This window comes from Stegostoma tigrinum, chromosome 11 (assembly GCF_030684315.1).
Source record: "Stegostoma tigrinum isolate sSteTig4 chromosome 11, sSteTig4.hap1, whole genome shotgun sequence".
In the NCBI taxonomy this organism is placed as follows: domain Eukaryota; kingdom Metazoa; phylum Chordata; class Chondrichthyes; order Orectolobiformes; family Stegostomatidae; genus Stegostoma; species Stegostoma tigrinum.
In genome coordinates, this window is record NC_081364.1 from 48894013 (window position 1) to 48917942 (window position 23930).

The 23930-nt window shown below is 40.7% G+C and overlaps 1 protein-coding gene across 1 annotated transcript in view; it reads right to left on the reverse strand.

The window, feature by feature from the left end:
- nampt2 (nicotinamide phosphoribosyltransferase 2) overlaps positions 1–23930 on the reverse strand; it is a 50813-nt gene that overhangs the window by 4470 nt on the left and 22413 nt on the right. The window contains 1 exon segment of the mRNA XM_059649616.1: positions 4806–4929. Within this exon segment, the coding sequence (XP_059505599.1) occupies positions 4806–4929 (124 nt within the window).

Here is a 23930-nt window from a genome sequence, read left to right on the forward strand (position 1 = left end):
AAGTGTTATGTCTAGCTGCCTCTTGAATACATTGAATGTTTTGGCATCAACTACTTCCTGTGGTAATGAATTCCACAGGCTCATCACTCTTTGGGTGAAAAAATGCCTCCGCATCTCCATCCTAAATGGCCCACCCGAAATCCTCAGACTGTCACACTTGGTTCTGGACACACCCAACATCGGGAACATCAGGGACAGACAGGAGATTCTGTGACCACAGAAGAGACACCAGGATGGTGGGTGCTCGGGTCAAGGGTTCTCTGAGCAGTTGCTGAACATTCTGAAGGAGGAAAGTGAACAGCCAGAGGTCATTGTGTACATCAGTACAAATGAAATAGGTAGACAAAGGGATGGGGTCCTCCGAAATGAGTATAGGAAGTTAGGTAAAAAGTTAAAAAGCAGGCTGTCAAGGGTAGTGATATCCAAATTACTCCCAATGCCACGTGCCAGTGAGGATAGAAATAGAAAGATAGGCTAGATGAATGTGTGGCTCAAGAGCTGGTGGAGGGGGCAGGGTTTTCAGTTCTTGGATCATTGGGATCTCTTCTGGGGTAGGGGTTACCTGTACCAAAGAGGCGGGTTGCACTTGAACCAGAGGGGTTCCAACATCCTCACGGGGACATTTGCTCGTGTTATGTGGAAAGGTTTAAACTAGTTTGGTGGTGGGGGAATGGTGGTGGGGTGGGTGTGGAGGGTGGGGCTCTGAGCAAGGGAGACACCATCGAGAAGTCAGGGGAAAATACGGAGCAAGTTTAAATCGAGAGCAAGTTTACTATTCAGGATAGCCAGGGACACAGTAAAGGGAGGGAAAAGAATTCTGGTTTAAAGTACATTTATTTAAACGCACGAGGCCTGGCTGGTAAGGCAGATGAGCTCAGAGCATGGATTGGCTCTGGGGACTGGGATACTATAGACATAACAGAAACATGGCTGAGGAGTTGACATGGACTTCAGCAAGGTTTATGACCAGGTCTTGCATAACAAACTGATAGAGAAGCTAAGACTACGGGATCCAGGGATGTTTGGCAAAGTGAATCCAGGATAGGCTTAGTGACAGGAAACAGAGTGTGATGATCAAATCTTGTTTCTGTGACTGGACATCAGTAGCCATACTATTTCATTCAGTGCTGGATCACTTGCCGTTTGTTGTTTACACTATTGATCCAGATGTGAATGTAGGAGGTATTTTCAGGAAGTTTGCAGATGAAATGAAAATTAATGGGGTGATAAATAGCAAGGAAGAAAACCCTAAACTACAGGATAATATAAACAGGTTGGTCGGATATACTGAAAATAGCAAATAGAATTTAATCCTAAAGTATGAGGTGATGCATTTTAGGAGGACTAATAAGACAAGGGAGCACGTGTTGAATGGTAAGACCCAATGAAGTACAGGGGACCTTCTGTACATGACCATAGATTCTTGAAGGCAACAAGGCAAATAGAGAAGTTGGTTAAGAAAGCATATGGAATACTTACCTTTATTGCTCAACAGATTAAAAGCAAGACCACAGAGGTTATAGGGAACTACATATCCCATTAGTTAGATATAGCTGGATTACTCTGTGCAGTTCTGGTCATCTCACTGTAGGAAGGTTATGATTGCACAAGAGAGGGTGCAGAAGAGATTCACCAGGATGTTGCCTGCGCTGAACCAATTCAGCTATGTAGACAGACTAAGATAGTCTGGAGTTGTTCAATTTAGAAAAAGAAGGCTAAGGGGGTGCGTACAAAGTTCTGAGAAGCATAGGTGGGGTTAGCTAGGAATAAATGTTTCCCCTTATTAGAAGGGTCAATAACTGGGGGCACAGTTTTAAGGTAAGGAGCAAGAGGTTTAAAGTGGATTTAAGGAAAGAGTTTTCACCAAGAATTTTGTGGGTATCTGGAGCACACTGCCTAAAAAGGTGACAGAAATGGGTACACATAAAACAATGAAGAACTACTTGGGTGAATTCATGAAATATCATAGCCAGTGGCCATGCTGAAAAATGGGATTAGAAATGGTTGGGTGTTTGATGATTGGCTAAAGGGGCTCTTCCTGTGATGTAGAAACTCTATGAACTTCAGAGCAAAAGCAAACCATGCAATTGATACCCACCGTCTCCATGATGCAGTGGCAGCAGGACATACATCTACAAAATTCACTACAACTACTTGCCAAGGTTCCTTTGAAAACATTTTCAAAACCAGTGACTTCTAGAATTTAGGAAAGCAAGACTAACCAGTACATTCCCCTCCAAGTCAGATGTAATGGTGACTTAGAACTATTTCAATGTTCTTTACTTGCATTAGGTCAAAATCCTGGAACTCCCTTAGAGTTCAGGATGGCTGCTCTTTGAGCCACATTCTGAAAGGTATTTAGGGAAGGGCAATACATGCAGGTCATGTCAGCAATGACCAAAGCTCATAAACAATTACTTATAAAAAACACATTTGGAGGGCTTGCTTAGTGATCGTATGTTCTTCGCATTTCCTTACTCAGAAATCTTGAATAAAGCCTTTGCCTGAACAGACCTAACTATGTCCTTCATCACTCTCTTACTCCTGCATTAAAAGAACAAATAAAATTGGCCTGTATGTTTTAGATGATGGGGCTTCCCACCCTGCTGCATAAGCATTCAGCGGGGAATGACTCCCTGCCTCACAGCCGTATAGGGAATAATAACTTGTCAGGAAACAGGACTTCCACCAACATTTGGGGGAAAGTCTCACCTCAGAGGGCTGGCAGCCAGTCAGAATGGCAAGCAGCTGTGTGTGTTCTGAGAGCTCTGAAATAGGACTGGGCTGGCACTACAAGCAGTTCAAAGCCCCAGAGTCCAGGACCAGGTAAGTGCAAGTGGCCTTGAGGTGGGATGGGAAGGTGAGACCAGAGGAGGTGGGAAGAGAGAGATATGATGATGGAGGGAAATGTGGAAAGGGGGCCAGTGAGGGAGGCACACACAACTTTTCCAGATGTTCCATTTCTCTGCCACCCCTAAACTCTTTCTGAAAACCTCAGAAGCAAAAGAGGGCAGGAAACAGCCCACTAGGGCCTCAACCAGGGCAAGGGCAGATAAGTCAGCCTAGGCTATGTCCATCCTACCATAAAATTGTGAAAAGGTCAGGACTGAGGGAAGGTGTTAGGGGAGGGTTGTGCCTGGTTTCCCTGCCCTGGCCCATAAACCTGCTAGATTTTGCCTATTCATGTGACGTCTATGTAAATAATAGTCTGACATTACAGACACAGGAGGAATTATAAAGAAATACCTTGGCATTTTTTTTCAAATTTCAGGTAAAAGTGTATGGAGCTGGAAGTCAGATGTACCAGGGTAATGTGCCATAATTTGAGACACTCTAGGTTATTTATTGGAGACAGTTTATAAAAATGCCAAATATATTTTAAATTGAATTTTTATAGAGCCAGAAGGAACAAGAAATACCCTTTCTTGGCCAAGAAATGGATTCTGACTGAGAGCTGCTCTACTTAAGAATGGGTCCCTTCTTGAGACCTTGACCCACTCCCCCCCAACATAATGAGGGTAGGAGACAATATCTTACCAGCAAGCAGCACCAGTTTATTCAGAGATAATGGGAACTGCAGATGCTGGAGAATCCAAGATAACAAAGTGTGGAGCTGGGTGAACACAGCAGGCCAAGCAGCATCTTAGGAGTACAAAAGCTGACGTTTCGGGCCTAGACCCTTCATCAGAAAAGCTGTAGCAGCAGTTTATTATCAGTTTTTGCATAAGATCCAAACCCCAAAATGCAAATCTCTTGTGCGCAGCAATGTCCCAGAAAGAGAGTCTACTAAATAAATGACCAGGAAGTATATTTTTGACCAGCAACTGATCCAGGGAAGCCAAATTTGTCAAGGCAACGGGAAAACATGTCAAATTATATGAGGGAACCTCTAATGTGCACCACAGCAACAGAACTAGCACTCAGTTACCATCTTATTAGCCACTTAGCACGACAAATCTGCACTCCCAGAGCGGCACTGTTAAATTATATGCTCAAATCCTTGATGGGGTTGACTCTACAATTTCATCACTCACAAGCAAGTTTACTACCAGCTGAGCCTCATTCAAGATTTGCAATAATTTCAAGAATAAGTGACAATTTACAGCAACTGAATTTTAAGACATCACATACTTTTCAGCAAAATCCTACAGAGATAATTTGTAGAACAACACTTTACAAGGCTAATGTGATCTTGCACTGCAGTATTACATTTAGTGCTATAGCCAGTTACAAATGTTCACTATTTTATGACAATTTGAAACAAATAACAATTATTCTCCAGATGTAAATTCTGACACTAATGCTATAACATACACTTTGAAAAACAAACCTAACCCTAACCCTATCACAGTTATTAATCTATTTATTCAATTGCTAATCTCTTTCTTAGAGAATGAAAACAAAAAGTTTCAATTACTGTTGAAATCTAGCTTCTTGGGAAGAGTCACTGGCATCAGATACAAATAAAACAATGACTTAATGAGGCACATCAACGTATTAATTGCAGTGATCTGTAAAATGCATTAAAATATTACCAGTTACGTCTGCATTTTGTAATCTACACATAGAATCAATTTCACAAAATCATACTTAACTACATTAAAACATTATAAAACTAGTTTCTGAAAACAGTTTATGAATGTATTCTGAAATGGATACAAAAATATGCTCAGGGAATTAAATTGGATTACAAACATTTGGTTACAACTTTCTTTTCCAACAAAGCTTACTGCAGATTCATCACTTCATGTTACAAAGTGTGTAAGTCCCAGTTTCAAATTCTGTTGGACAAACTGCTCAATAACTGTGTTCTGCAGTTGGGATTGAAAATCCAGCCATTTGACAGTTGTAAAACAGTTGAGCCATCAAAAGTTCTGCAACTGCGTCCAAGCTTTGGAAATTGACCAAGTGGGCTGCAAGAGCTGAAGACTGTGAGGAAAGTTAAACTGAAAATCAGAAATCATAGTTACAAACAATTAGAGCCCACATAGAGAGTCAACATCATTAACACAGCTCTTCTAAAGCTTTATTGCAATTAGAATTATGAGTCAATTAGAGTCATAAAGTTGATTTTCAATCTCCACCTGGAGATGGTTTGGCCATTTATATACTCTAACAGGATTGAAACCTTTGTATTTAACCTGTTTGCAAGATATTGTAGAATGTAATCATAAAATAGATACAGCACAGAAGAAGGCCATTACAGCTGTTGTGAATGTGCTGTCTCTGCAAGACTAGATCAGCAATAGCCAGGTTCCAGCCCTTTCCCTCATGACCAGCATTTTCTTTTCCCTTCAGGTCCTTATTCAATTCCCTTTGGAAAGACTGTTTGGATTTGCCTCCATGACTGTCAGATGGTAGATTCCAGATCCTAACCATTCACTGCATAAGAGTTTTCTCCTCAGGTCATGGTTGCTTCTTTTACCAATTGGCCTCTTTTCTCAACCCTTTAACCAATGGAAACAGACTCCATATCCACCCTGTCCATATTCCTCATAGGTATAACACAGTATGAAATGTCTTCTCAGCTTTCTCTTCTGTAAAGAAACAAATCCAAGTTCTCCAATCTGAGCTTGCGTCTGACGTTTATCAATTTCGTTGAGAGCCATTCTCATTAACCTTTCCTGCACCATCTCTAACGTATCCTGCCTAAAGTGCAGTACACAGAATTGGATACACTAGGTGTAATTTCTTGCATTATCAAGAAAGTTGGGAAAAGATGGCAAGAATGGAAAATTCAGATTCCCAAAACAGAGAAAAAAAGTTCTGATTTTCACTGTGAATTTTGAATCTGGCCAATGAGTGATAACTATTTTATTTCCATGCAATTGTTTCTCATTATTAATTAATCTCACCTCACTTCCACACAGCTTCAAACTGGCTGTAGCATACCAGAAAAATTAGATGCTGCCAATTCTCATCATGAAAGTCAGAGCTGTTGCCTAATGACAGCAAATTACCTATTCCCTCTCCAGGCCTTTAGAAACTCACTACCATTTCCCGGTATGCTCCATGGGCACAGCTCCCCTCCATGTTTTGTCCATACAAGTTGGCATTGCCTCACCGCATCTTCATGGCCTTTCACGGGATAACTCACCTATCAGTTCAGTCCTTCACAATTTCATTTTGGACCCCAAGGACACTTATGATTTATATCCTGAGGAAATGCTTATAGTGAAATGGGTAATTCAGGGTAGAAGGGCATAGAGCATCAGAGGGGAAGCAGGAGAAGTTCTCACAATTGACCTTCACCCTGGCATCTACATGGAGAGGGTGTATGCCCAATGAGGGCATGGCAATTCACAAAGTCATGATCACAGGGAGTAATGTGGGGACAAAAGAGCTGTGATTTAAAGGGAAGAATAAAGGCTGAAAGGTCATCTGGAACTCAAGAGCAGCAACTCGAAAGGGAACATGAAAAATGGGGGGATCATCTCAAGTAGAGTCACTCACTGGGCCATAACGCTGAAACCTCACCATCTTTTATTCGAACTCAAATCTGTAATAACAAGACGCTGCCACCATATGTAGAGTGGACAATGTAAATCATTGGTTTTGTCTTCAGGGATGAACTATAATTCTTTGAAATATGAGACCCTGCTAGGGACAGCTATATTAATATATAGCCATTGATTCAGTCATTTCACCTACCTGGCATTAAGTGATCAGTATGTCATCCACCTGTACGAATGAACATAAAAAATTACAACCTCAAGCAATCATGACCATTACATCGTTTGCATTCCTTGTCATGTCAAATACATAAATATAAATTAGATGTTACCAACTGTCCTAATTGTGACCTTAGTACACAGGTGAAGACAGTGTAGAAAGAGAGAGCAACTACAACATCGTCAGCAAGCCCAGAAGGAAGAGCAACCTCTAGCAACTGCTGCATAACCTGAGAGAAAAAGGCAGCAGGTGGAAGCTCCCCCAAGGGGGGCAGAGGCGAATAGACAGACACTCCATATACTGACTTTGCTGTCATTTTCTGAAGTGGGATTTGTGCTCAGAAGGAGTGACTGGTCATCCCATCCTGTGGCCATCAAGGTTGCAGCTTCCTTTTGTTTTTACACTAGCAGCTTGATCAAAAAGAAGTATTTGAGGATCGGCATGGCATTTCCCAAACTTTATATCACAAAAACATCAGGGATGTCACCAATGCCATTTTCTCCAGATTGTGTCAATTTATATACTTCTCCTGTGATGAAGAGAGTCAAGCCATCCTGGCACTGGACTCTCCAACATTGACACAATCCTCTAGGGGTTGGATACTCTCGAGTGCACCCCTGTGGCTTTCAGAACACCCTTTCACTGATCTACAGCATTCAACAGCAGAAAATGGGTCAGGGTAGTTAAAAGGTATTGAAATATTTGATCATTCATTATCACATTGAATGACCCACTACTGTTCTTATGTTCCTAAAATGCTTCCATTATCTCACTGTTCGGCGCACATGTGATCATTAATGTTATTGTGAAACAGACCACTGTCATCCTTAAGGTGAGTTTCAATGCCTGGGCTGCTTTGGTGGGAGCTGACAAAGTGAGGATGTCCTGGTGCAGAGAAAGTGGGGATCTACAGCAATCTTCTGAGGATGAAGAGGATGAGAATCAGGGCAGTGATGGGAGGAACATCAAAGAGACCATTGTAGAGCCATGTATTACCAATCTCGCAGACATAGTCTTTTGCAACCCAGTTACAGAATGAATGTGCGATGTATGGACTTCTTTTTATTGTGTAGTTTTCTGTTGGATACAAACAGCATGTCTATTGTCTATTCAAAGTACATGTGGCCTGGATATTTTTGCAGTCATTGAAATTTTCTATTGCTGAATAAATGCTTTTTACCCATATGATTGCATGATTGTGATCCCACTTTCAAGTATCTACTCTCTACAGGTCTTCTTTACCATTCAGCAATCAGTGAAACATAGCAATAACATCACATGGAGTTAAACTAAGGCATCAGTCAACAAAACATCCAAACGTTGTTCGGTGCAGCCTCTCATAACAGACTGCAGGATGGGAACAGTTCTGAGGCACTTTCTTCTCATTCTTTCATTGTGGGTTAACCTTTCATGTTTTTGAGTTTACTTGCACTGCTGCATTGCCCTGAACTGCTTAAGTATCCTATTGGTAAACATTTAACCTGAGAGAGGCATTGCTTTGTGCTGCTCCTCTTAGCACATCACTGTGCTGTGAAGGAGAGTGGAGATTTGAACTTCCCATTAAATACCTCCTAGCCTTGAATGGCAGTGCTCTCCCTTGAAAAGCTAACAGACAGAATGAATCTTTGCCTGCAAAGATGTGTGAAATCATCAGTGAATCCATACTCTCACTCACAGGCAGGTGGAAGTGTGAATAATTTGTTCTGGACATGTCCTACCACAATTCATGCACATTGCTTTTAGCTTCCATGTAGTTCGAATTAAAGCACAATAGTGGCGAGAGTCAACGTCATCAAGGTTCAAGGATTCCTGATGTATGAGGCTATTTGCAAAGAGTTGGCTCATTATGAGGGGTGAGCAATGACAAGCTCTCTCATCCTCGGCACGTTTGAAGAGGCTAATCATCTCTTACAGGGACAAAACTTCACTAGACCCAACAGTGACAAAGATACCACAGCAGACATTTGAAGAATGTAGGTGAACCTACATCACCCCATTTTACCTTGCTATTGATGCCGAACACCTAAAGCTAGAATAATGCAGTGCAGTGTGAATATGCAGCGTTCCTCCATTTGTGATCTGCACCAGTTGGGGTTCCTCCCTCACTACACCTTTTTGAGCTGGCTGGCTACCACCACCCCTTATTTTTCAATGATGAAGGAGCCTTCTTTCTCACTACTACTCCTATACTGACTGGAGTCTTCTTTTGGTGCCTGTCACTAACTAGGGATTCTATCTCAGTGTATTCCCATGAAACTACTGTTCTGTGGTAACTGGCTAACTTCTGAGTCCTTGGGAATTCATGCAATTTAACTCAGGTGAGCACAGCTGGGGAGAAATCTTGTGGCCCAGGAGAAGAAATCAAAAATTGGCCAATCTGCAGCCCCTTGCTCCCAGTAGCAGCTGCAGGCTCCATACCTATTGCTGCAGCCTATTCCTTGACCAACACAAAGGCAGGTCAATCAATCAGGATAATGTCCTGATCTTGATAAAAGAAATCACAAATCGTTGAGTTTTAATTCCGTATACACAACAAAATCTAAGCACATGGTTTAGCATTCAAAAGTCTGTCTGTTGCTCATCAAATCCATAAAATGGTACTTAACAGAAGAAGCTCCTGGAAAGAGCTTCCAATTTAGTTCCAAATTCCCATTTTCTCCACATAAGCCTACAAGTTGATTCTCTTTAAGAACGTGTCCAATTGCCTTTTGAAAATTAAGATGGAATCATATTTCACTGCATTTTCATTTCATGCGTTCCAGATCTTAACAATCATGTGTATAAAGAAATTCCTCCCAAGTTTTCCACAGTAGAGGAAACAACCTCTCCGTAACAACACTATCAAACTCCCTAATAATCTTATAGGGTTTCAATAAGGTCTGATTGTCATTCTTTTAAACTCCAAAGAGTACAGGCCCAACCTATGCAACATCTCCTTATAAGATAGTCCCTCCATACCCAGCATCAACTGAGTGAAGCCTCCCTAAAATGCCTCCAATGCCAGTATATCCCTCCTTAAATAAAAGGACCATGACGATTCATAATCTTCTATGTATGGTCTGGCTGGTGCCTTGCATTGCTTTGCCTCCCTACTTTTATACTCCATTTCTTTTGAAGTAAAGGCCAAAGTTCCATTTGCCTTTCCTATTACCCATGGAACTTGGCTGCTAGCTTTTTGTGATTCATGCATGATGAACCCCAAATCCCTCTGTACTGCAACTTTCTCTATTTAAATATTATTCAGCTTTTCTATTCTTCCTGCCAAAGTACAAAACCTGACATTTTCCCACATAACATTCCATCTGCTAAGTTTTTGATCTGATCATAGGAAAAATGTTAATCTACACAATTTGCACAACAGCAGTTCATTCAAATGCAAAAAATTTCCCTGCCACCTTCAATGGTTTGTGCACCCCTAGTTCCCTGTTCCTAAACCCTTGGCATTGTGTCTTGCATTTTATATTGTTTCTCCTTGTTCTCCTACCAAAATGTATCACTTTACACTTTTCTGTATTAAATATCATGTGCCATGGGTCCATTTATTCCAACAGTCTAAGTCCTCTAAGTCTACCACTATCTGCCCGCAGTTCACGATAGTCAAGTTTTATATTATGGGTAAAGTTCAAACTCTTATCATGGAACCAACCAAACATCTGCAGTTCCCATTGTCTCTGACCACAATTTTAACCTCACTGCGAAGCCTCTTCCAGGGATGCCTAGCCTGAAGAAGTTACCCTCCTCCCTCTGGAAATTCTCCAGCATCTGCAGTTCCCATTATCTCTGATCACAATTTTAACCTCACTGCGAAGCCTCTTCCAGGTATGCCTAACCTGAAGAAGTTACCCTCCTCCCTCCGGAAGCTCTCTGACGAAGGGTCTAAGCCCGAAATGTCAGCTTTTGTGCTCCTGAGATGCTGCTTGGCCTGCTGTGTTCATCCAGCTTCACACTTAGTTATCTATGGGCTTTAACCTTACTGACCAGACTCTCATGTGACACTGTACCAAACATTATGTTTGGAAGTGAGGTTGTTCATTCAGAAGCAAGGATGTCAAATTTAAATAAGAGAAATTATGAGCACATAGGCACAACTTGGCAGAGGTTGATTGGGAAATTACTTTAACAGAATGACAGTACATAGACAATGGAAAGTCTTTAAGAAACTATTGCAAGACATACAACAACTACACATTATTTCAATGTACAAAAGCTCAAGAAAGGTCAGTCAGCTGTGGCTTACAAACAGAAGTTCAGCATTGCATAAGAATAAAAGAAAAGGTCGATATAGTTGTCGAAAAGCAGTAATATCTGATGATTGGGAGGTTTGTGGAATATAATAAAGACCAAAAAATGATAAAGAAAGGGAAAACAGAATATGAATGCAATCTATAAAAAATATAAAAACAAATTGTAAAACCTTATACAGGTACATAAAGAGTAAACATTTTGCCAAAATGAATAAGGATCTATTAAAGACAGGGTCAAGATAATTTCTAATGGGGCATTTGGAAATGACAGAGAAGCTAAATGATTATGCTGTAACTACTTTGAGGAAGAGTGAGGGGGGGTGTGAAGGAAATTGGCACCATTAAAAGGAAACTGGTGCTGGAAAATTAATGGGGCTGAAAGTTGCTAAATCTCCAGGGCCTGATAGTCTTCATTTAAGAGTATTGAATGATGTTTGGGAAGCACAGTTGCTCATTGATTAGCACTGCTGCCTCACAGCACCAGTGACCCAGGGTTGATTCCATCTTTGGGAGACAATGTGGGGTTTGCACATTCCCTCCGTGCCTATGTGGATTTCCTCCAAGTGTTCGAGGTTCCTCCCACAGTCCAAGGATGTGCAGATTAGCTGGACTGGCCATGCAAAATTGTCCATCATGTCCAGGGATGAGCAGACAGGGTGGGTTAGCCCTCGGAAATGTGGGGTTACGTGGATAGGGTAGGGGGGTGGATCTGGCTGGGATGATTTTCGGACATTCGGTGTGGACTCAATGGGCCGAGTTGCCTGATTCCACACTATCGAGATTCTATGTGGCTAAAGGGATAGTCAACGCATTGGTGATTACTTTGTGATTAGCTTCTCAAATGATTCTTATAGCTTCAAAGGTTGTAAATATCACTCCAATATTTAAGAAGGGAGCAGGAGAGAAAGCAGGGATTTTCAAACCTGTTAGCTCTGTATCAGTAGTCGGAAAAAATGCTAAAATTTATTATAAAAGTTGGGATACATAAACGTTTGGTTGATAATTATCTGATTGGGAATTGTTGGGCATATATGAATGGCTTATCATTTTTGATAAAATTGTTGGAGTTTTTTAAGATGTTACAAACAAAATTCTTATAGGAAGTCCAATGGACATAATATTATTCAACTTGCCTGTTGCTGTTCGATAGATTTAACAAATTTCCAAATTTGTTGGAGTGTTTTTAAGATGTTACTAACAAAACTCAAAAAGGAAATCCAATGAGCATTATTTTATTCAACTTTTCTGTTGCTGCTTGATAAAGTTAACAAATTTCCTTGGACATTTTAAAGGGCACTTAATAGCCGTCCCTGTTGCTATCTGGAGTCGCATATAGGTCAGACTCAGTTAAGATTGCAGATTTCATTCCCTGAAGGGCATTAATGAACAAGATGTGACAATCTGATTATTTCATGATCACTGGTTGTGGGAGTAGTTTTGTATTCTAGATCATGAATTTCCCCTGTCATTAAACTGCCACAGTGGGATCTAAAGTCTTGCCTCCAGGCGATTAGTTCAAACCTTCGGATTACTAGTCCAGTAATTATTATTCCTGTTCTAATACTGGTTACCGTGCTGATTTGAACTTACTTTACCAAGTCTTTTGCCCATTTTAAATAGAGGTGTAAAACTCAGTCATGCTTTAGACATTTTGAGCCAAAGCTTTGACAGAGTTTATCCTATAGCTTCAGTCAACATTGTAGATGCACAATTTTGCTTTTCTTCCCCTTCTTTTACTGCCGAGCATAGCCACCAGCACCTACACATTTTCTTGAGTTATCTTGCTCTGTCAAGGTCTTGGCCATGTATCCCTGTAATTGGATCATGCTGAGTGATATGCAGAACCTTTGTTTGATCAATAGATAGTGATATAACAGAGGGGAGTTGTGGGACCAGTGACCTTTTCATCAATAAGGTGCTAAATGATTTGGCCAGTTTCATTTGCCTTACCCACAGGTAACAAGTTTGCTAACAGTCAGCAGAAATGATATATACCAGGGTAGGTGGCAGTTTCTAATTCTAACTTCAAATTATTGTCAGTTTTATTATTCCTGTAATTGTTTTGGATTACTGTATTCACATATCACTCACTTCAACAACAGTTACACTGGCAATGGATTGTGACTAGAGTTAAACAGTCTGCAATCAACAGACTGATCTTTCTCACAAAACTACTTCATCAGAAGAATTCAGAGTAGAGTATGCAGATCCATGGACTGCAAAATGGCAGATAATGAGATGTAGGTGCATTGCAAATAAGTGATGTCAGATTTAGTCTTTTAAAGTCTGCGACTTAAAGAAAGGAAAAATTGAAAGACCCAAGAATTTCTTCAGCTGTGGTTTCAGGAAGAAAACTGCTTACATGAAACTCGAATATAAAACCAAAAGGAGAAGAATTGGCTGCTAGGCTCACAAAAAATAAAATTTAAAATATCATCAAGCGTGTGATAGATTCTTATTGTATTGTATCCAGTCCAGAAGCAGGACTTCTGAAGTGCATGTGTAGTGATAGTAACAAGGTCAGCCAGGTGAACCTGATGAAAAGTCCTATTCTGTGGAAGGGTCACCAGACCAAAACATAACTCTAATTTCTCTGCACAGATGCTGCCAGACCTGCTGAGCTTTTCTAGCAACTTCTGTTTTTGTTTCTGAAGAAGAGTCATCTAGAATCAAGCTTGCTGTGTCTCCATGGATGCTATCTACCCACTGTAACCTCCAGCATCTCTTGTTCTCAGAGAATATGAGTTTTCTGATTGGGACTATTAATCTGGTACAATCAGGGAGCCTTGGCAGACAGATTAAAAAGAGGAGTGTCAGCGATTCTGGCATGCTGGGTTCTGACTCTGACAAGACTGTGCCAGAGTCAAGGACTTTTCACATGTAAATAAAGGGCGTCTTGGTGATGGAAAACTGGCCTCTGTGGAGTTATTTCAGTAAGAGTTTTTTTTAGATATGAAAGCGGCATTCCTAAGCTGGATGGACTTGGGCATTGAAGAGCAATGCACAGAGATAAAAGGAAAGGCTTGCTTGGCATGAAAGAAAAGAAACTTCTTGGAAGTAACTTCTAACAATGAAGGAGATGGGAGAGTTCAATTTAAGACCAGAAAGTTGAAAAAGATATTTGATCAAGAAAGAAGGAATGCAGGCATCAAGATGATGATGATTGGTCAGATTCAGAACAGTCTTGGCAATAGCTTTTCAACCTTTGCCTGAACTGAAAGTTAATTAATGTTAGGCAAACCAATGGTAATGTTATTTTCTATTCCAAATTTATATTACTAGAATTACTCCATGTGACATTAAATATTTACTTCATGATCTTGGAAAAAGTTAAAAGAAACAAGAATTTCACTCTTCCGTTGTTAAAACATTGTTAGAAATCAAATATGTGGCTTTGATGTGAAATGATGATATCAAATTCGTTGTGAACATGATAGTTGCGAAATATGATGGAAGTTACGATTTTAGGATGGAATAATCTCTATAAGAGCAGGTAAGGTTTGGTAAAGAGTAGTGATGGCCAATGATATTGGAAAGAATAGTTATGGGAGGTGACAGTGGTATGGGGAAATCCTCTTTATTAATTCCCTGGATGTGGGCATCAGTGGCTTGGCCAGTATTCATTGCTCATCACAATCAACCACATTGCTTTGGGTCTGGGTCATATGAAGGCCAGAACAGGTTACGGATGAAAGTTTCCTCCCCTAAATTATGATAGTGGGTTTTCCTAACAATTGACAATAGTTTCACGGTCATCATTAAACTCCTAATTCCAGCTACTGATTGAACTCATATTCTATCATGTTCCATGCAAGATTTGAACCTAGGTCCATGGAAAATTACCAGGGCCTCTGGATTAATAGCCTCGTGTTAATATCACTTGGCCATCACCTAACTAATGAAAATTTAATACAGGAGGAAACATCACCTTTATCACAAATTGCATGGTTAGAGAAAAATTTAATGAATTATGAACATAAATTCCATGAGAGATCACTTGATAAATTGTTTAACAGGGCCTATCATGAAGATACAAGTCATTTTTCCTCTTTTTCTGTGCTCCTCAGCAGGAATTGCATGTAGAGGGAATGATTTAGCAATGAAAACTTGGAGAGATAAACAGCTGTGCTCACTTTCAATGCTTAAATCATTGACTGTGAGATCATTGAACCTCATCTTGCTTAAATAGGGCTGATGCTGCTAACAATGATACTCAGTCACTTCTGATCCAAAACCTGGAGAATACTCAGCCTGAAGATCATTTCTAGAATCTTTTAGGTGGCATTAGAAAACCTAGGGACAATCTTTCAACTGCTACCTTTCTTCCTAAGTCATGTCTTCGCAGTTCCAACACAATGAAGCAATAGGGCATACAACTGAAATGTACATGTCTCCATTTTAGATACTAGTGAATATCATAACAGAAGTAAATATATGATAACAATTGGCTTCCAATGTATCCTTTTACATCGTTTGTTATATAAATGAGAATATTCCTACAAATCTGCTACAAATAGAGCAATTACATTGACAAACCAACTTTAGTGTCTTTTAAAGACATTACATAGTGAGTTAAAGATGTGATAGCATATTGTAATGAAGAATAATTGAGGGTAATTTGCATCGGTACTGAAGAAGTTGCTAAATCTGCCTTTGCAGTTCTGTTGATAATGTTAGCAACAGTTGAACAAAGTTGGAGAGTCCCAAGTATGTTCCTGCTAGAGTTTGTATATAGGAAGGCAATGGACATGAATTTTATTTCTGTAGTATCGCTGGAGACCTTGCGCTATCTTGCTGGTTATGCACTGCCACCTGCTGCTGCCAACACAGGCTCTCCCCAGAACCTCTTCAAAATGTTCTAGGGTATGGAGGAAGTCTGTGGTGCAGCTGTTTCCTGATGACAGGCAGTCAACCTGCTGATACAAAACCGGGATATGTGATCATTTAGACCATGTTGGTTCCAGCAACAAATAGGTAGGTTATTCTGCAGACAACAAATGCAGAAATATAAGATGGGAGCTGTTTTACTGTTCCTTAAAGGGCAAGGCCATTTTGTGAATAAGGAAATTATACATAAGGACTTCTGCTGAGGTTTCTGGAAAAAAATCTGATTGGCTATTGGTGACAAGGTTATTAATTTGCCAGAGAGGCTGCCATAGGTTCAAGTCTTATGCCAGGATTTAAGCACAAAATCTAGGCTGCCAGTCCAACGAAGTACTGAGGGAGTGCTGCACAGTCATTCAAATGGGGTGTTAAACCAAAATCATGTCTGTCCTCTCAAGTGGATGCAAAAGATCCTGTGGCACTATTTCAAAGGAAAAATGAGTTATGCTGCTGTACTGACAAACTAGCTGTTTCTCACCACCCTGGCATTTATGGAAGCTTACTATGTGTACCAGTTCCAGGAGAAATTAATAAACTGTGAGACGAAAGATGACTTTTGGATGGATAGAAGTAGGTTGTTCGTTATTAAAAAATATTGAATTGGCAAACTGTTATTTGCTCATGAGGAAGGCCCAAGAGTTAGTTGCAGGTTGTTTCTTGGTTCAAAAAAAATGTTCTCTAGGTGCTTTGGCTCTGAGGAGGCCTCATGCTGAAGCAGATGGCAGATGTTGAATGTTAACTGGGGCCTCATAAAGAGATGGCCAGGCTGGCAGGGACCGGCCAGAATTCAAATTTGTTTTTAGACTGTGTTTGGGACAGAGGATTGTACCTGAGAAAATTACAGAATGGGGTTTGATTACCCCCTGGCTGTCCTTTCATCAACAATTTACATGCTTTCCTCACATGGTATCAATAACTACACTTCAAAAGTGTTCCATTGACAGTAGAATGCTTTGCAATGGCTGGTGATTAGGAATGGTGCTAAATAAAGGCAAATCTTTCTTTTCCTCTACAGTGGAACTCCACTGTGTTCAAGTGAATGAGCTAACCTTTTATCTCCGGGCTGGCTGGATGCAACCATTTGTGCCTACATGACTTACCACACTGACTTCCAATCTATATCAGCCTTTAAGGCAAGTGCATAATACCTATAAGCTAGTGGCTATGTCAGATCATAAGGAAATAAAAAATAGGAACAGGAATAGTATATTTGTCCCCCTCGATCTTGCCTCACCATTCTATAAAATCACGGCTGATCTGCTCCAGGTCTCAACTCCCCTTTCATGCCAGCTTCTCACTGCCCTCAATTCATTGTTCAAAAATCTACCTATCTCCTCTTTGAATACTTTCAGTGATCTCACTTCCACGACTCTCTGGGATAGAGAATTCCAGACATTCACTACCCTCTGGGAGAAGAAATTCCTTCTCATTTCAGCTTTAAATGAATGTCTCCTGATTTTATAACTGTGCCCCCTAGTTTGAGGTTCCCCATCAATTGAAACATCTGCTCAACAGCTACCCTAACACGACCTCTCAGAATGTATGTTTTAATACGACACTCCCATTCTTCTGAATATTAATGAGTAAAGGCCTAACCTGTTTAGCCAGATAAGGCAACTCTTTCATCCCAGGAATTAGCCAAGTGAATGTCTCTTTTGAACTACCTCTAGCACCAGTATATCCTTAAATATGGCATCAGAAACAGTGCACAACACTTCAATGGCCTTGTCAGCACCCTATCTAGTTGTAACAAGACTTCCCTATTTTTAAACTTCAACCCACGAGCACTAAAAGCAAACTTCTTTTCGCCACCTTAATTACTTGCTGCACCTACATGCTAACTTTTTGTGTTTCATGCAGAAGAATACCCAGATCCCTCCATGTCACACTTCTTAGAATTTCTCTCCACTTAAATCATAATCTGTCTTTTGATTTTTCTAAGTGGATGATGTCATACATTCCTACATTAAACCCCATTTACCAGGTTTTACTTACTCACTCAACCTATTTACATTCCCTTGCAGATTCCTTATGTCCTCATCAAACATGACCGATTATTGCATCGTCACCAAATCTGGATAAATTACACACTTCCCCTTCTCCAAGTCATTAATAAAGGTGTAAATAATTGATGCTCTAGAATTCATAATTGTCGCACTCCATTCAATTCCTCTTTCATGTCAGCTCCTCATCTTGCCAATGATCTGTCCACTGTGAAAGTTAAACCAAATACTGGTACAGAAGTACCCAAAATGTGCTAGAAAAACAAGTGTTAATAAACATTCAAGTTATTTTGCCAGCTTTTTACTGAGATATGATAAAGAGAAAATGTTTTTAAAATGTTGTGCTTTATTAATTTTATGCACATTTCTGATTGTCATATAGGAGCTAACAGTAAATCTCTGAAGGACTGATGAGTCAAACAGGGCCCATTATTGGAAAACAAATCCATAGATAATAGTTTAAAGGAAGATCCTGGATTGCATCCCCTCACTGTCTTGCAAAAATATTCCGCAATTTCCATTGGCTACAAGATGAAATGGAGCCTAACTTCATCTGATGGCTGTTGACCCCACTAGCTGTTATAAATGCCATTCATCCAACAGGAGGCTGCTTAGAAATAAGTTTTCTTTCTTCCTGCAGTACATCCTATGTTTCCAATGGGTATAATGGCAGCGCCACAATCTCAAAAGAGAGGTAAAAGTCATAACAAATCAAAAATATCAAATATAACTCAAGAAGAGCCCGTGAAAATAGCTCAAAAAACGAGTGCTGGAGCCATTCCAAAGGTATGAACTGAGGTCTTTGATATATTGAAAATAGGGATCAGAACACTACAGGAGGAACACAAGGTCACAGGTGAGCCATGATTGGATGAAACATTGTAATATATGCAGCAGCTAGACTAATCCCTCAGTGAAAACCAAAATCCTTAGCGAGTGAAAAGATACCTGAAGAACACTCCCTTTAATTACCCTTCTATCACTGAGTTCACAAACTGATTTGCGTCAAAACTATTGTCCAGACAATATCCAAAGCTTCTACCTACAGAGAGATAGGCGGGTTGAAAGTGCCATAAAACAAGTTTATGTGAGGGTGAGTTGAAAAAAATACAAGGTAAGGATCTGTGAGAGTTCACCAATGTAATTCAGATCGTGTTTTTATAGTCATGTGTTGCATTCTCCTGTAATGAAAGTGATGTTGTACAAATGCTGAAGGTGCAGACAAACTCATCAGGTATGATGGCATCTGTGAGCAGTCAGATAGAGGCTGGAATCTTATAGGGTTCTGGGCTACAGTGGGAAATGTGGGAAAATCATGCAAGAAGTCCAGTGAGCCCTCTCTCAATGTCAGGAGTAAGTTCTTGCAACTTTACACATCTTGCTTGTTGAAGAGGCATGTTTCTCACAAAGCGGCAGTGAATTGTTATTAAAGGGGATGATTGCTTCTAAATGAACTTATTTATTGCGCAAGACATCTCATTAACAGGCAGCTTTCTAGACATAGATGCATTGGATGCATTGGGTCAGCAGGTGAAACAAACATTTCCTATCCCAATCTCATTTCCTGTAATCCAAATTCATTTCGCAAGTTCAGAAGGTTTTCCTAGAGCCATGTGTGCTTCCAGGTCAACTTTCAGATTGCAAACTGCACTTCCTAGCCTTCTACTTTTGTAGCCAGCAGTGACACCCACGGATCTTATCTCCTGTATATTTGGACATCCTGTACATTGCAGATTTGGCCAATGATTGTATTTGCCAGTGACTTTCCCTGCTTTCCCTAGAATTGAGACATTCCTTCATATGTAGGCCCCTCTGGCATAAATGTTATTCAAGTGTCCATATTCAGGTGTTGTCTTCTGGATCAAGTAGTTTTGTTTAGTGTTACTTTGTCTAAATTTGATCTGCTGTAATCTGATCCCCACAAATGATCAGCATATGTGTAGGCAAAGTATGCAATGCTTTATCACTTTCTGTGACTCGTTCAATCTCTGTCAGCGTAAAGTCAGTGCAATTAACTTCGAGCAATGCGTCCTAGCAGTTAAGTTAACATGCTGCAAAGTTACTGTTTTCCATGACTACATAAAACAATACCCAGACATTACAACTCTTTCTGCCCCTCAGTTTGGTGATTTTTTTTTAAACCTTAGACTTAATGAATGCCCTTCACACTGTGTTCAGGCAATTCCAATGCTCAGAAAAATTGGACCTAATTGGAGCCCTTTCCAATGCCAGGGAAGGATCACTGAACTGATATGGACTGCAGTCCCCAAACATTTGTAGTGATTTCCTTACATGGACTACTAACTCTAGGGCATATGTTAATTTACAACTTAACTGCTCCATTAGGATTTTGTGAAGCATCTCATCAATTAATGTGTAATTTCTTTCATCCACTCCATTACTAAAGGAACGCTGTGCTGCTGTATTCATTACCATGTTTTCACACATATCCCTAAATTCATTCTCCCTCATGGTCAGTTAAGAATTTAGACAATGCCCCTAGTCCAGTCCCTATCATATTTCAATTATATTCTTTTACTCTTGCTCTTTTCTTTTTACTATATATTAATGTACACTGCCTACATCTAGCTGCCATATCTACAAAATGAAAAATAATCTTCTTCTCTTTATACCATAACTTTAAGATCATTATTATAACTTTGTTAATGTCCCTTGCAAATGGGACATTCACCATGAGCCCTCATGATGCCCTGCTACAGCAAAGGTATTTCACTTGACATTACATCTGTGTTGATAAAGTAGTTCAGCAAAACGAGTCCTCTTAATGACTGGTGTATGCCATCATCCTCAAACCTGAAGCAGGTTGAATTCAAGTTCCTTAAGCTGCAGTCTGTATTATTTAAAGGATCTAAGTAGTACTTCTCATACTACTGGTGTGTATCCGCTGACCAACACAGTGCAGTTGGATTAGTCTGTGATTAAAACATTCATTACTAGGTTGAAGCTTCCTGTAAATAGTACAGTTCCCCCTGCCTAAACAATATCACTACCTGTCCTACCAAAGCTTCTGTGTCATACATAATTTAAAACAACTCATTGCCTCATGATGTTTTGATTTTTAATACACGTGTTGACCATATCCCAGATATTCCTGGAATTCATCCTTTTGTTATATTTTCCCATTTCTTGTTGTATGTTATAATTACCAAACATTTATCTATCCTCATGTTTCTGTTCATCTCATTGCAACATGAATCTCAGGCCTGTACAATGTGACAGCATCTTATGTGACAAATACACTGAATATCCAAGCAAGTAAATGGTCATGTCCAAACTCTAAGCGGAGTAGTCCACACTGAAGTCCAAGGAGGTACCTGTCAATCAGGGAGTGCTGCCACAGCCTCCAATCTCAGACCAAGGGTTACGCACAGGAAGGCGTCCAGGTGAGGCAGTCATGATCAAGGGTTCCATAGCTCTACAGCCCAGTCAGTGGGTCACAGTCATCCTGTGAGTCCAGAGCAACCAGCCTGGGGAACACGGCCAGGGAGGTATAGAGATGTCAGTCAGGGTCCTGATCACTAACCATTCAGGTTGTCTAACTAAGCTGCTTCAGTGGGAACAGAGTCAATCCAGGGGCTGTGTTCATGAAGTATTGATAAGAGTTGGGAGGGGAGGTCAAGCAGGGATGACTGCGGATTAAGGGAGGCTGGGGAACACAATTGTTGGGATTTGATTTAAAATGCTCGGGTGCAGAGGGGATTACAGTTGTGAAGAGGGTAACTCAGTATAGGGGAGGGGGACTAGAAAGATGGGAAAGAAAGGGTCATGTGAAGGGAGGGGCGGGTAATCAACCAGGGCTTCCAGGGGAACAGTGCACTCCCAGACTTGGCCTATCGACGTGATTTGCCTGGGGCTGGGAAGGAGGAGAAAGTGGCATGTAGACTCATGTAGACTGATTGCATATGGACCTGCAGAGGTGTGCCATCTACAGGAGTAACAGAAAAGGCTACTCAGTAAGGTATATTTATGCTTAGGAATACACCCAAGCTAAGCATGGATCTTACTGTCTAAGGAGAGCCCACTGTTGCCTTCCAGCTTCCTGTAAAATACCAGTGCACAATGGAATTGAAAATGAATTGTGACTACACCTGGAGTGGATGTGGTAAATGCTTCATTCTGTGAGGGAGAAGGCCTCAAACCTGTGCGATGTGGGGTCTTCAAAGGGAAACACCATTCGGTACGTACCCATAGAGTGAAAGTGAAACAGACCTGTATGCATTGCTTTGTAAACGCACATGGCTTGGGGCACTTCTTCCCCACTAACTGCAGAGACATGCTGGTGATGTGCTCAGCAGCAGCTGCTCCCAATTCCAATCTAGATAAAATGCCGCTGAAATGTCAGTATTCGAGCTGGTGTACAGTGCAGGAGGCAGCCTTGCCATTTTTGCCTTGGAGAAAGGTATTTCTCGTGGGCTAGCTCACTAAAACACAGCCACTGCAGACATGATACTCATACCTGACACCTCCACAGAACTGCTCCCGGTGATCTCCGGCAACAGCCAAGATTGTGTCCACATAGGGGATGAGGCTCTGGATGTTGGACATCCCAGCAACTGTCTTGAAACTTTCAGCCCTGTCAATGTCCTTTTTCTCCTGGAATGAGACAAAAATGTGTGACAGAATGAGATGAAAGTGGATGGCACAGCTGGCTATATTGGTTCAGGTGAGGGAAGCATGGTGATGTGTCCTGAGTGAGAGAGTAGAGCACCGAGATACCATATAAGATTTGGAATTTGGGGTGTCCAGGTGGGTAAGAGCAAGATGGTGACTGTGGTACAGCATGGACCTTGATGAGAAATGTGTGCAGCAGAGATTGAAGGAGTGTATGTCGGCAGAGGGAAGATGATTGCACTTACCTGTTGAAGGGGAGAAGATTATTGACCTTTTGTTTGCACTGTTGGGTGTACACAGTTCAGACCACACTGAACAAAGTGGCAAATCTGGTCCAGGCTGGTAGGGTCTGGTGATGCAACCTCCTGTTGCTGTCCTGGGGAAGGGCAATGGCACTGTCTGTGCCATCTCACCCACCAGGATTTCCAGATCCCTGTCCATGAAACAGGTGCCAATTTGCCCTTGTGTGCCATGTCCAGGACTATTGTGTATAATCATGCAGGTTAGCTCCTGAAAACAACTGCTTAACTGGCATGTTAAAAATAGGGATGTTAAAAAGTCAGGGATGCTGGCATATCCTGGAAATCCCAGCAATGATGCATATCTCTGGCAATGGTAAATTGTAGAATCAGGCCAGCATTGAACTAGAGGGGTACCATTCTGGGCCAATAGCATAAGAAAATTCACTAGGCCTCACTAAGAAAAACCCTTCATGAAATTTGATGAAAATGACAGTTAGCCAAAATATCCCTGACAGTTCTTTTTGTAGGGAAGATTGTAATTGGAGTTACAATGGCAAATACTGGCTTAAATCAACGGCAATTATTTTGCTCAGACGGAATAATTAATATGGTCCATGGTAAGTGTTGAGATATAACTTCCAATCAATGTTTTGATCAATGGAAAATTCACAATGAGGACACAGGTTATGTCATTACTGCACATTTCCTTTCTCTTTTCTCATTGATCCAAAGGTTACAACATAACATTAATTGCTTTACACAGTGTCCAACATAGTCAACAAAATGCTTTCTCCATATTGAATACGTGAACCAGGCTTCTTCAGTAAATAATAACGAATAACTTGTTACATACTGGAACTTATCCAATGAAGATGTAGAGTCAGTTAAAATTTTGAGCTTGGTTTCAGCCATTTTTCTGTAAATAGCTTCAATTACAATGTTCAGTCTGAAATTAACTTAGTTTCCAACCTTCAACTTCAGTCAACTCACCCTCGATTACAAATGTCAACGCAGATTCAAGCCAGTTAGTGAGACAGAACCCAAGACACCTTTCATTATGGGTACTGGTTATTAATTACAGTTTTACGCCTCCTTCTATTCACTAGCCCCACCTGTTCCTCTTTACATCTACCCAGTCAATGAGTGAATCAAATAATCCCAATTATTTTCTTAACTACATGCTACATTAACATATCTACATCTGCCTTCAACCGATTCAATGACTCTGCTTCTACCACTGTCTGGAAAACTGA